The sequence below is a fragment of the Melanerpes formicivorus genome, unplaced genomic scaffold (genome assembly GCF_026170545.1).
Source record: "Melanerpes formicivorus ecotype bairdi unplaced genomic scaffold, bMelFor1.0.p_v2 SCAF_10, whole genome shotgun sequence".
Classification (NCBI taxonomy): domain Eukaryota; kingdom Metazoa; phylum Chordata; class Aves; order Piciformes; family Picidae; genus Melanerpes; species Melanerpes formicivorus.
The window spans coordinates 322,535-336,539 of record NW_027142362.1 but is presented as its reverse complement, the minus strand read 5'-3'; the positions used below and the strand labels follow the sequence as shown (position 1 = coordinate 336,539).

The 14,005-nt window shown below is 50.6% G+C and overlaps 1 protein-coding gene across 1 annotated transcript in view; it reads right to left on the bottom strand.

Moving 5' to 3' along the window:
• Window positions 1–12,990, bottom strand: part of CHSY1 (chondroitin sulfate synthase 1) — an 87,117-nt gene extending 74,127 nt beyond the window's left edge. The window contains exons 1-2 of the mRNA XM_068143303.1: window positions 12,728–12,990; window positions 197–692 (exon numbers count right to left, since the gene is read on the bottom strand). Of these exons, the coding sequence (XP_067999404.1) occupies window positions 197–692; window positions 12,728–12,990 (759 nt within the window). The remainder of the gene's footprint in view (window positions 1–196; window positions 693–12,727) is intronic.
• Between the last annotated feature and the right edge of the window lie 1,015 nt (window positions 12,991–14,005).

Genomic DNA, 14,005 nt, shown 5'->3' with positions numbered 1-14,005 from the left:
CATTGCACTTCCATATCTGCACAGGCCTTTCCCAGGGTCACACTTGTAGGAAGCAGTGTAGACACTGTACAGCTGGATGGTCAAGGTGCAAAGGGAGGAGAGCTCTGGAGGAGCTTCTGCACAGCTGTGCAGCGACCCCCTGCTGCCACCCTCTCCCGACAAGCACACAGCTGATACTCTGTGCCCTTGTCCTTACCTCATAGGACCACACACACTGCACTCCTGCGAACCTCCGCACGCATCTGCCCACTTCCACGTCCTCGTGGGTGGTGTACATCTCTCGCAGGCACTCGCCAATGTGGGGCACCATCCTCCTCAGGACTTCCCGGCTCATGATCACTCCTGGTCCCCCCATGCAGAAGTTCTCGCCCGGTTCCAGCGCCAGCTTCCCCATCTCCTCCGTGGTGCCAAGGCCAGTCTGCCCAAGAAAGAGGGGCTCACTGCTGTTCAGGCTCCTAAGGAAGCTCTCCAGCTTGTCCCCTTTGATGTAGACATCATCGTCAGCTCTCATAAACCATTCGTATTTGTCCAGGTAGTGGTCATGCATGTATTTGAGCATCATAAAAGATTTCTTCTGAGGTGGGTAAGTGTCATCTACACCTGGAAGCGGCACGATGGGGATGGGAATAGAGGTGTCTGAACCCTCGCTGGAGAAGAATTCAACCTTGCCAGGAATGCTTTTGGACCACGTTCTAGATTGAAAAAGACAATAAGAACCAATTAAATATGCAAACCAAGGCAGGCAGAGAGGGCTACTAGAGACCACAGAAAGGAGCCACAGCTCTTCTGTTTTCCAAATTCTCTTTTTAAACACCTTGAAGGGTTATTTTTTTTCCAAACAAATGAGGACATCCGCACAACATAAAAAATTCTGACACAACAAGCATCTGAGCACCAGTTTTGCATCCCTGTCTGATAGAAAAATAATTCAATAGTAGTTGTTCACCAGTGGCAGGCAGGATTTCTTAAACACACTCAGTATTGGTCTAACAGCTATTAGTCACAAGATACAGAGCAAAGCCAAAGGGAGCCAAGATGGGCAACCTCCTCACACTCAACTGGATTTAATGCCTCCAAAGCTTCCCTGCAAGTTATCCAGTACCATCTACACCTTCAACTCCCTCTAAGTCCCTCAAAAGCTCCAACGTGCATTTGGTACTGACTTGCAGAGTCAATTTCACAGGAACTCGTGAGAAATCACTATCTGGTGGAAAACCAACCAACCCCCAACTTCTCCAGATGCTCTGACAGAAGTAAAATGTGTCTGTTTCGTGACAGCCAGACAAGCAACATCAACCTCAAATGGGTCTGCCCCTACCAGCAAAGGACTAGCAGAAAAGCAGCCCCAAGAGATACAGGCAAAACACATAATCCCAACAGATGAGCCACACCTCCATCATCCTTCTGCCAGTTTCAGGCTGGGTAGGTAGAGGATCATCACAAAAACGGAGCCTCTTTTGTGCAAAGCATCAACATCTGCTCCACACCTTCCATGCCCCCCCCTGCCAAATCCAACCCATCTGCGGGGGCAAACTGGGTCATTTACACTGCAGGAAGAGATGCAGGACGATTCCTCAAGGCAGACTGCAGAACACTTAACCTCCTTCAGGGAGGATTTCCAACCACATAACTGTCACAGTTTTGCCCTAAATATTACAAATGTTAAGCTTTCAGTGCCATTTTCTCAAAGTCTACACAAGAAAAAGCAGAGTTCAAGTATCCTTCACAGAAACTCACAGAAAACTATTTTCAGTGGCAGACCAACAGGGTTTGCCTCCTTTTTTTTTTTTACAGGGGGAGAATATAATCTATATTCACAGCAGAATGCAAAAACCCTCTCAAGGAAGAGGACACAGCATTCCCTCAATGCACCACTGTCATTTTACCAGATACTGCTCACACAGGTATCTTGGCAAAAGCAGAGCAGATCTGGGGCTTTAGAGACCATCTGAAATTTGCCATCTCCAGAATAAGCTATCATCCAAAGTCTAAAATGTAAAAATACTCCAGAAGGATGGTTCCTTAAGTTCCACTGGGAAATGCAGAGGTATTTCATTAGTACTAATTAAACATCAACTTCGACACCTTAGCAGTTATACACTACTTCAGCTTTGTGTAATGAATATCACCCAATTACTTTAAAAGCTTTGTCTTCTGGATCTCTCACTGCCACGGATAGTGTTCCCTAGCAAAGGTTTAGATCCCAGCTTCCCAGAACAGCACAGGGGAAAGCCAATGGAAACACTCCTGTTGACAAGAGAGGTGATGAGGCCTTTAATCATTAGTCTTGCAATTATTGCACAGTGCTACTGGTTGCAAAGTCACATCCTGTCAAAGCACTGAAAATTGCCTGTTTCAAAAGGAACCAGGCTCCTATCTTGAACTATTGAGGAAGTTCTGCTGTTTATTTTCCAACACCCACAGCCCACGTATAAATCATCTGCTCTTGAGTGAAAAGACTGCAGCAGGAAAGTTATGATGCAGTTGCCATCACAGAGATGTGGTGGGACGACTCACATGACTGGAGCACTGCAATTGATGGCTACAGGCTCTCCAGGAGAGACAGGCAAGGAAGAAGGGGTGGAGGGGTGGCCCTTTACATCAGGGAGGCACTAGATGCCATTGAGCTGGAGATCAGGGACAATTGGGTTGAGTGCCTGTGGGTGAGAATTAGAGGGAAGGCCAACAGGGCTGACATCCTGGTTGGAGTCTGTTATGGACCACCCAACCAGGAGGAGGATGTTGATGAGTCATTCTATAGGCAGCTTAAGGCTGTCTCAAGATCGCCTGACCTTGTTCTCATGGGTGACTTCAACTTGCCTGATATCTGCTGGGATCTTAACACAGCAGAGAGGAGACAGTCTAGGAGGTTCTTAGAATGCATGGAGGACAGCTTCTTATCCCAGGTGCTGCGAGAGCCTACCAGGGGCAAGGCTATGCTTGACCTCCTCCTCACCAACAGGGAAGGGCTGGTGGGTGATGTGGTGGTTGGAGGGTGTTTAGGGGCCAGTGACCACGAGATAATTGAGTGTTCAGTATTTGGTCAAGCCAAGAGGGGCAGCAAGAAGACCTCCACTCTGGACTTCCAGAGGGCAGACTTCAGGCTACTCAAGGAACTAATTCAGAGGGTTCCTTGGGACAAAGCCCTTAAAAACAAAGGGGTCCAGGAGAGCTGGACCAGCTTCAAGGAAGAACTGTTGAAGGCTCAGGGACAGGCTGTGCCAATGTGCCGGAAGATGAGCCGCCGGGGCAGACGGCCAGCCTGGATAGTTCATGAACTTTTAATAGAACTAAGGGAAAAAAGAGGGTGTACCACCTTTGGAAGAAAGGTGAGGCAACCTAAGGAATGTTTTAAGGATGTTGCTAGGTCTTGTAGGAAGAAAATTAGGGAGGCAAAAGCACATCTGGAGTTTAGCCTGGCCTCTGCTGTGAAGGACAACAAAAAGTCCTTCTATAAATACATTAATAGCAAGAGGAAGGGCAGAGACAACCTCCACTCCTTGGTGGACACGGAGGGGAACGTTGTAACAAAAGATGAGGAAAAGGCAGAGATACTTAACACCTTCTTTGCCTCAATTTTTACTAGCAGGACAGAATGTCTTCCAGACAGCTGGCCTGCAGAGCTGGCAGAAGGAGCCAGGGAGCAGCATAGTTTTCCTCTGTTCCGGAATGGGGTAGTTGGTGATCTGCTCAGCCGCTTGGATCCCCACAAGTCCATGGGACCAGATGGGATCCATCCTAGGGTGCTGAGAGAGCTGGCAGAGGAGCTGGCCAAGCCACTCTCCATCATTTTTCAGCAGTCCTGGCTCACTGGAGATGTCCCAGAGGACTGGAAGCTGGCCAACATGGTGCCCATCCACAAGAAGGGCTGGTCGGATGAGCCAGGGAATTATAGGCCTGTCAGCCTGACCTCAGTGCCAGGCAACTTCGCGAGTCAGAGTGGCTGGAGAGCAGCCAGGCAGAGAGGGACCTGGGGGTGCTGGTTGAGAGTAGGATGAACATGAGCCTGCAGTGTGCCCAGATGGCCAGGAGGGCCAACGTCCTCCTGGCCTGCATCAGGAACAGTGTGGCCAGCAGGAGCAGGGAGGTCATTGTGCCCCTGTACACTGCCCTGGTTAGGCCACACCTTGAGTCCTGTGTCCAGTTCTGGGCCCCTCAGTTTAGGAAGGAGGTTGACTTGCTGGAGTGTGTCCAGAGAAGGGCAACAAAGTTGGTGAGGGGCTTGGAACACAGCCCTGTGAGGAGAGGCTGAGGGAGCTGGGGTTGCTTAGCCCGGAGAAGAGGAGACTCAGGGGTGACCTTATTGCTCTCTACAACTACCTGATGGGGGGGGTGTAGACAGGCAGAGGTTGGTCTCTTCTCCCAGGCAGCCAGCACCAGAACAAGAGGACACAGTCTCAGGCTGTGCCAGGGGAGGTTCAGGCTGGAGGTCAGGAGGAAGTTTTACACAGAGAGAGTGATTGCCCATTGGAATGGACTGCCCGGGGAGGTGGTGGAGTTGCCGTTACTGGAGGTGTTCAGGAGGAGACTTGACAGGGTGCTTGGTGCCATGGGTTAGTTGCTTGGGTGGTGTGGGATGATAGGTTGGACGTGATGATCTTGAAGGTCTCTCCCAACCTGGTTTATTCTATTCTATACACGGTACGTTGCCCTTCCCATGCCAGCTCTACCTTTAAACAACTTCTCCATTAAAGGTACTGGATGCAGCCAAATTCTAATCTTACAGCAGAAAAAAAAAAGGCAGAAGCTGCTACTAAGAAATGCAGCTAATCTCATCCACTGTGCTCAGTTCCCAGTACATCTTCACGCAGACCAGGACACTCCACAGCCAGCAGGTGAAGTTGTAAGCTAAATCTCATGGGCACTGCTGTTCACTGACTTTTCTAATTCAAAATAAACTTTTAGTACATTGAGACCAAAACCAAAAGATCTGCCTCTGTAATGATTACAAGCTATGGACAACACAAGATTACTTCCACCACTTTGAGCTTTAGCCCCTTTCTGGACTCTTCAGGAGCAGTCTTCAACTCTGCTTTTTCACACCACCACCCCTTCTGTTGGTTCCCAGTTTAAATTTACTGCCTGCTCCCCAGCCAGGTACCCTCATCTCATGACCCCACAATACACTGTCATAAGAAGAGTTCCCATTCAGTGGAGATGGAAAATAACACATGCACATCCACAAACACCAGCACATTTGATTCTCAGTCCTCATACTGCATTAACCCCCTCAGCCCAAAGCCAGTTTGACCCCATCTTTTCATGGACCTTGGCCATATTTAAGTTTCATTCTGAACTAGAAGTAAACCAAACATATTCCTGCATACATGGGAGCACAGCACACAAAAGAACACAGCCTAGCGATAGGATGAAGGGCAAAGGACGCAAACTCAATCACAGGAAATTCCATCCCAACATGAGAACAAGCTGTGAGAGTGACAAAGCACTGGAGCAGGCTGCCCAGAGATATTGTGGGGACTCCTTCTCTAGATATCTTCAAAACCCACCTAGACGGGTTCCTGTGTGATCGGCCCTAAGTGGTCCTGCTTTGCAGGGGGGTTGGACTTGATGATCTCTGGAATTCCCTTCCAACCCCTAGCATTCTTTGATTCTGTGACAGCCACATCCCAAGGGATCAGCCTGAGACTTGAGTCAGGACCACACCGTCACTTCAGCCTTGGGTTCTCACATCCACATTGCCCGAACACAGCTTGACTAAGCCTTTGCTCATTTCCTGCAATCATGCAATCACTAGGAGATGGGACAACTGGATGTGTTACTGGTGGCTGTGGCTTTGAGGCCTTGGTCAAACTCAGACAGATGAAACATGCTCCCACATCAAAATCTGCCTGCGTGTCCATGTCAGCACAAGCGCTGCTGGGCAGAGGCTGATACAATGGCAGTGGCCATGCGCTGCTCCTTATGCCTAAAGCCACAGCTCATCGTGGCCCTTCTCTGGGGAGTTTGTGCAGACAGAACCGTTTGCTCAGGAAACACCGTGCTGCACGGGGACAACGAAGCCAAACCACAGACTGCAAGATCAACTGCAAGTAGATTTTTCTGACCCCAGCTATCAGCAGAACTAAGGACTGGTAAACACAGGGATAAATTCTGGTCAAATCTACTTTATACTTCTTTATCTGACATTGCCAAGAATCAGACCTGACTCAATCATAAGCAGTTCTGCAGGTTGGTGTGTTAACAGCTGCATTTCTTGCCTGCCCTTCCATGTCCACTCAGGTTCACTATGTCTGCTTTCGGGTTATGAGCAGCAACCAGACCCTTCATGTCCTTAGGCACAGAGCTCTTACCTCAGCACATTCCTACTTTTGTGGCCCCAACAGCTGACACTGTTTTTCTGGTCAAGACTTCTCTAAGATAAGACTTCCAGATTGTATTTGCAAACAAATTGTATGGTTTATAATAATTAAAAAAAACAAACCAAAACAACAACACATCAAACAACCAAGGGAAAACATTTTTCTCTTTCCCCCTGCCCCTCTCAAAGGGCTCTCCATCACCTTGTTTAAAGGAAATGTGGTCACAACATTTCAGTCACCAGACTCCTGTACCTATACCTGCAGACCTCCACTGCAGCACTTTGCTGGTGGCCTCAGCCAGCTTCAGGCCATTCTGACTCTGCCCAGAGGGAAATATCAGTTTCTGAATACAACTGATATGTGTACTGAGCTGGTCATTTAAAAACCCAGGACCTGAAGTGCTCTGACAGATGCCAACCTTATCTCCTCCATGCAATCTGAATCTGCTCAGTTAAAGAGCAGGATGTGCATGAATCAGGACAGTGAAACTCTCCATTACCTTCCCCAGGAGCAGCACTGAAAACAAGCATGACAGTGTGCAACCTGCTTTCTCTCAGTGGCACACAACTCCAGCAAAGCCAGTGCTGACAAGTGAATCAAAGTGTCATTCAAACAAACACAGAGAAAAATTAGGTGACACCTCCTTAGAAACAACCTCTTAGAGAACATCAGGACCACTCCAGTATTGGTGAGTACCAAGTAAATTTTACCACCCCTTAACTGGTTTTGCACAGCAGATATGCTACAGGTACCCTATCCTGAACAAGTCGCCAGTAAACATCTCCCTTATGAGGAAAGGCTGAGGGAGCTGGGGCTCCTTAGTTTGGAGGACACTCAGGGGTGACCTCATTAATGTTTATAAATATGTGAAGGACAAGTGTCAGCACAGAGCCAGGCTCTGCTCAGAGATGCCCAATGACAGGACAAGGGGCACTGAGTGCAATCTGGAACATAGGAGGCTCTACATGAACAGAAGGAAAAACTTTTTTACTGCAAGGGTGACAAAACACTGGAGCAGGCTGCCCAGAGAGGCTGCGGAGCCTCCTTCTCTGGAGACATTCAAAACCTGCCTGGACATGTTCCCCTGTGACCTCTAGGTGATCCTGCCCTGGCAGGGGGCTTGGACTATACGATCTTTTGAGGTCCCTTCCAATCTCTAACATTCTGCGACACTCTGTGAAAATGGGTGCAAAAGATTTTGTCACAGCTGGTACAGATATTTCTGCAGTACAGAAAGCTGTGTGCAGAGAGAGTGCTAAAATAACCCCAGCTAAAAGGTGACTATGATTACAGTAACTAAACATTGTCAGAAGTAATTCCTTTATTAAAAAGCAGTTTAAAAAGCATAGCTTGGAGCATGTTGAGCACAGATCTGGAATGTTTTCTCTTCGGTTGCCACTGTTTATTATTTATTTGTACTACCTTGCTTTGTTGTCAGTGCTGCAGACTCAGCAGAAGCACGGTCAGCAGTGTTATGCAGACAGTGCTCCCTTTGTAGAGACCCCAACTGGAGACAATTACCGAAAAATGGATTTGGTTTTTGTCTGCAGCTTGGGAACTTCCCTTAGAGGAGGTCAAAACTCATTTAAAGTTTAGAGAACAGTCACCTTGCATAATTAAGCTGAAGAAAATCATCATTTGTGAGCAGCTCAGCAAGATAATGGAGCTAGAAGACTGATTTCTTAAATACATGGTTCAGACAAAATTTCATCATGAACTGGAGCTAGTTTTGTGTAACTGTTCCTCAAGGTCTCATCTTTACAGCAACACTTGCAACAGGAGAAGCAATGAACCACAGCTGAGTCAGGAGAGCTGCACACAGAAACCAGAATGCTGCTGCTGCACGTGGTACTGCAGACAACCATCATGGGAGCCCAGAAAAACAAGCTGGCATTTTACATTTCCAGATAGGTTTAAAAGAGCTTGTCAGCTCAGATCTGCACTACAGAATTCCAGTTTTGAGGGAGAGGTTCTTTCAAGCAGGACAGCTTGGTATCTAGCTTTAACAGAGAGCTCAAGCAGCTTCCACAGATCCTCAGAGTCCTCTGAATTAAACTCCTCCAGTCTAAAGTGATGCCATGTTTTCTGTCCATGGACATCCATGCACCTTCCTTGTGGAAGCAGGGACAGAAACGGATCCATCATCCCTCGGCACATTGATACTCAGAGGGTAAGACAAAGATCAAAGCCCAAGTGCCTCAGAGATTTGGGCCATATAATTAACACGGGGCTTTGTAGGTGACTTGGTTTCTCCTTATCCCCTACCATGCATCACTGCCAGCTGTCCTCTGCATTCATTTCATACTGTTCCTTAAACATCTTTGCAAATTTTAGGCAACAAGGAGCCACATGGAAAACATGAGGGGCAAAGGGTATCAGTAACTCCTGGGGAGATTCCGATTGGATTCCAGAAGAAAATGTTTCGCCACGAGGTAAGTTAAACATTGGAGTTATCTCCCGGGGAAGTGGCGAATTTCACCTACACTGGACAGTTTTAAGACTCAGCTTGCCAGGGTGCTGGGCCAGCTCTTCTCAACTACACTGCTACCTAGAAAGGTTGGACCAGATGATCCTTGGGGTTCCTTCCAACCTGGCATTCTGTGATTCTGTAACTGCTTACTGCTTGGAAAGTCCAAGTACATCATACTTCTACCAGAGCTTGGAAGAACAGGACACGCCGAGTTCTCACTAACACTGCAGTACAATCCATGTGTTAAGCAAACCATGCATCACACTATCATGATGTTCAAAGTCATTTCACTCAATCTCCTCCAGAGAGGCAAGAGTGCTCCACAATCCATCATATCACCCCACTAGCAACCAGAAAAGGCCAAACCCAAATACCACCCAGCAGCTTCCACCTAGGCTCTGGATTTAAAAGGAGCACAAAAATGTGGTTTGTATTACCCTTCTGTAGCAGCTAGCACAGGCACAGACAGACAATGCAAACTCCTTTACACCCTAAATCCCTCTGGCTGCCTTGCACTGATGCTCTTCCAAACAGACAGGTATTTGGATTCCAGGGCAACATGTTTTCCTGTGTAAACCACCACAAACACCGTGGCATCACATTTGAAACAGAGCCTCTGAAAGGGCATCCTTCTGCTGCAGGAGCAGAACAACTTAGCACAAGCATCAGCACCACTCATGCTCCTTGCCTGTGTGGCCTCATGGCACTTCAAGGTGCCATGGGGACTGTTCCAAACTAAGTACCACCGCAGCTGCATTCCTGCAGAGATGCTGCCAAAGGCCAACCTGACATCTCACCACTAACTGCATTCACAGCAGTGACAGTCTCCTGTCACTTTTCCCAGGAAATGTGGTTGCTATTCCAAAAAAACAAAACAAAAAAGAGTTAACTGCCTGACATTTCTGTGAGATCCTGTGAGAGAGTACAGAAATCTTCTGGGAGATTTCTTATTCCCATCCTCTCCTTCCTGCAGCTCTTTTAGGGTAACTCCCCTCAACTGCAAAACCATTAGCACATACTGTTGCACTTTCCCTCCTTCCTGCATGGCGTTTTCCCTGCCTATTTCTCCTCCTTTGATGTGACAACGAACTTTACCGGCCTCCAGGAAGGGAAGCTCTGCCAACCGGGCTGTCAGATGCAGTAACTCCTCAAGCTACAAATCTGCCCTCCAAAAACCTGTGGATCCAAGGCTCATTCTTTGCCTGGCAGACTACAAAAGCACAACTGTTTCAGAGCCAGCGGCTCCTGAAAATCCAGCAGGCCCATTTTGCCTTGCAGTGGTCATTTTGCTCATGATTGATGTTCAGGAAGTGGATTGCTTCCCCTCTTGTTAGACGCTATCTGGATTCACGGCAGCAAGGATCAGCAAATGCTTTCCGCTCCAGTCGCTTTGAGCTGCGTCTGTAAATAGCCTTTGAGCCACAGCAGTTTGGAGGTATTCAGCCTCTGAATCTCTAATTCCTTTCAGCGCTCTGGCTAGTGCAGTATCAAGGCTCTGCACACGCTGCCACCCCGGGAATGCCTTGCTAGCGGCTTCCCATTTCACTGGCCATGCCAGCGATTCAGCTCACCAGGATGCTTTGTCAAATGTAGTAATCCCAGCAATTGTCTGCCTGAGTACTTCGTGGCAATCAAAAGCCATTTAAGATTTCAGGTTTGTCTTCCTCTTCCCCCCTCCCCATCTTCCCCCAAAGATGTCTTCCTGTAAGCAGGACATTATGTCCTTTCTTTCACCAGCAGAGTTAAGAAGAATGCTTTCAGCCCTACCGCAATGTTAGGAGGCTAGGCTTTTTTCGTCATTTCTGAGAGCGGACGTCATCTCTAGAGGTTAAACCAAAATAGCAGTGCAGTAAAAAGGAATACTCAGATCTCCTTCTGAATGAACCCAATTCCAAAAGCTACATTTGTTGAGTTGCAGCTTAAACCATTTTGTGTGAATGTGAGCAGACGTTGCAGAGCCGGCTCTGTGAACCCAGCTCTCCCACAGCACAGGACTGCTCGGCAAGCAGGGACAAAAACAGGGAAGAGAATCCTGCCCACACCAGCAAAGCAAAATGCTTCACAACTAACACCCACCTTGGGACAATACTGAGATAGATCTCCCTTTCTTCAACTCTTGACATAAAATCTGGTGGATGCTAGACAAAGTATTCTGCCATAAAATCCATTATGTGATGTCCAACATGACTTCAGCCTTTCTCTGTTACACACAGTTCATGAGATTTGCAATCCAAAATGCTCCATCCCACATGCTGAAGATTAATACATAGCCCTGAAGAAAGAGATTCTTTCACCCATTTCAAAGCAGCAATCATACACTCTCTGTAACTTAATTACAGGTCTATGCTGAAAGAAGGAATTAAGTTTCCATTACAACCATTGTGACCAGACAATGTATTTCAGATTGCCCAAATTAAGCCATTTTACTGTATTTGATGCTGACATAAAGAGCTGGGCAGGGAGAGGAGGAGTTGGTTCATCATACATGGTTTTGCCATCCTGTTCTTACTGGCCAACAGAGCCAAGTACTTTTCAGCCTGGGCAGGCAGGGGATGGAGAAGGGTTTGTTCTAGCACAAGACTTGAAGGGATGTTTTATTAGAGAAAGATGTGCCCCACAACTCCTGGCTCTGACAGTGCTGGCTGTGCGCGCAGCACTCAGAGCCGGGGTATACCCAAGCTGACATTTTAGCTCTTAACTCTTTCAGATTTCCCAAGCAGGCTTCCAGCACAGCCTCCCAGCACTGCCTGCTGGCACAAACGCCGGAGCAGTAAGCATAGTTCAGCAGAGCAGAATTTCTCCAAAGCCACAGACACATCTCTCACAGAAGAGATCACTATCCTGATGCTGCCAAGGCTTTGGACAGTAGTGCCGTTAGCACGCACTGCCCGCGGCCATGCCCAGCTACGGCTGGAGACCGTGCCGCGAGCGACAACGAGCAGTGCACACACGACTGCCTCTGCTCCCAAGAGAGGTCTGCTCAGGTAACACACATGGCTCGCAGACCTCGAGTCCTGTGCTAGCTTCAACAGCCTGGAGCCAGGAGCTACTGACTTCTCCATTCAAACTGTTCCGCTACGTGGTCCAGCCTCTGCAACGGCTGCAGCGAGCAAGAGCTGGTTTTACTCTTTGTTCCCAGATGCACTTCTGAGGCTCATTCCTAAGTACACACTCTCATCTTTGTGCAGCGGACTTTTCCTCCCTATCCAGGGCGCTACAGCAGTCTCCAAACTTTATTTTTATTATTATCAAGTTGCTGTCTGCCTTCAGAAACAGCAAGCAAGGACTGCACCAGCGAGACGTGGCTATGCCCAACGTAGAAGCATTGAGGGAAGCATTTTGATGACCACATCTCCCCCAGTGACCAGCGATAGGTGCCCCCTCACTATGGATGAGCTGCCGGACCCTCAGGCAAGACCCCTGGGTTTGTCTGCCAAGCACCGGCTCAACCAGACTGTATAAGAACGTCAGCACGCCCCAACCCGATCCTTCATGTCTCCACCAACCTGCCCACGCAGCCGAGGGGAGCTCGGGGCACCCCTCTCCCCTCACCCCGACCCTGCCACCTGGAGAGCGCCCCAGTGCTGCGCACAGGCTGGTGTGGGGAGAGCGTGCCCCGAAGGAAGACCTCCTTGGGGTCGCTCACCGCTCACACCGGCCGCTGGGATGGACGAACGGTCCCCGGGCCAGCAGCAGGATGCCTCAAGGGCTCCGCCGCGGGAGACCTCCTGCCCTGGGGTGGGTCTTAGCCGCTCATCGGGGAAACGGCCGTGCAGAAAGCCGAGCTGAATCGAACTAAGCCTAACCGAAACAATCCCGGCCCAAACCACTCGAGCGTAGTCGAACCCATTCGAAACGACCCCACCCCAGTGCAGCCGAACCCACCCCAAGAGAGCCCAGCGGAGCCCAGCCCAGCGGAGCCGTCCCGCTCACTCACCGGTGGGCAGCCACAGCGCGACTCCGCAGGTACTTCTGCGCCGTCATGACCCCCACGAAAAGGAAGCTCTGGGCCGGCGGGCCGGGGCGGCGCGGCGGGGCGGCGGCGGGCGACTGGCGGCAGCCCTGCGGGCGGGTTCGGCGGGGCCGCGCCGCCGCCGCCAGCTCGGAAGCGCGGGGCAGGACGAGGCGCGAGGCGAGCACGAAGCCCAGCACCAGCCCCAGCAGGACGCTGAGCCAGGCGCGGCGGCCGCGGCCCGCCATGCCCGCCCGGCGCCGAGCCGCGCAGGCCCCGCGCTGCTCCTCACAGCGCCGCCGCCGCCCCGCGCTGCGCCGCCGCCAGCCGCGCCGAGTCGCCCAGCGCCGCCATGAGGGGAAGGGGCAGTGACGGGAAACGGAGGGGAGGGAGGGGAGAGGGGGCCCCCGCCTCCCCGGCCCAACCCCTCGGCACAGGCGCCGTGTGCGGCCCCCGCCGTCGGCAGCCCCGCCCGGCCCTCCCCCTCGTATCCCACGAGCCCCCACGGATCCCGCTCCCCTGCAGCACCGGGGGGTGGCCCCCTTTGGGGGTACGAGTCCTAGCCATGGAGGTCTGCAGCCTGGGTTGGAGAGGGGGACCGAACCCCGGGACAGGGCTCGCAAAGCACCGTCCTGGAGCGGGACGGCATCTCCGGGGCGGCACCCCCGGCAGGCTGTGCAGCAGGTAGCAGAGATTCTCCCCCTCTGCTCTGCTGAGACCCCGCCTGCAGACCTGGGCCCAGCTCTGGAGTCCTCGGCACAAGAGAGAGATGGAACAGGTCCAGAAGAGGCCATAAATGTTATCCAAGGGGTGAAACCCCTCTGCTGTGAGTCCAGGCTCAGAGGTGGGGTTGTTCAGCCTGGAGAAAAGCAAGCTCCATCAGGGCTTAAAGGGGCCAATAAGAAAGATGGGGACAGACTTTTTAGTACGGCCTGGTGGGGCAGGACCAGCGGTGATGGGCTTAAACTAAAGGAAGGGAGACTCAGACTAGAGAGAAGGAGGGTGTGGAGACCCTGGCCCAGGTTGCCCGGAGAGATGGGAGATGCCCCATCCCTAGAACCCTTCCAGGGCAGCTGGTTTGGGGCTCTGAGCAACCTGCTCTAGATGTCCCTACTCATAGCAGGGGGATTGGACTAGATGACCTTTAAAGGCCCCTCCCAATCCAAACTGTTTTCTATGACTGGCACCTTGACCAAGTGCCCCACACAGGGACCCCAACTCAGCATCCCATGCTGGGATCCTCAGAACCTCATCCCTGCTGCC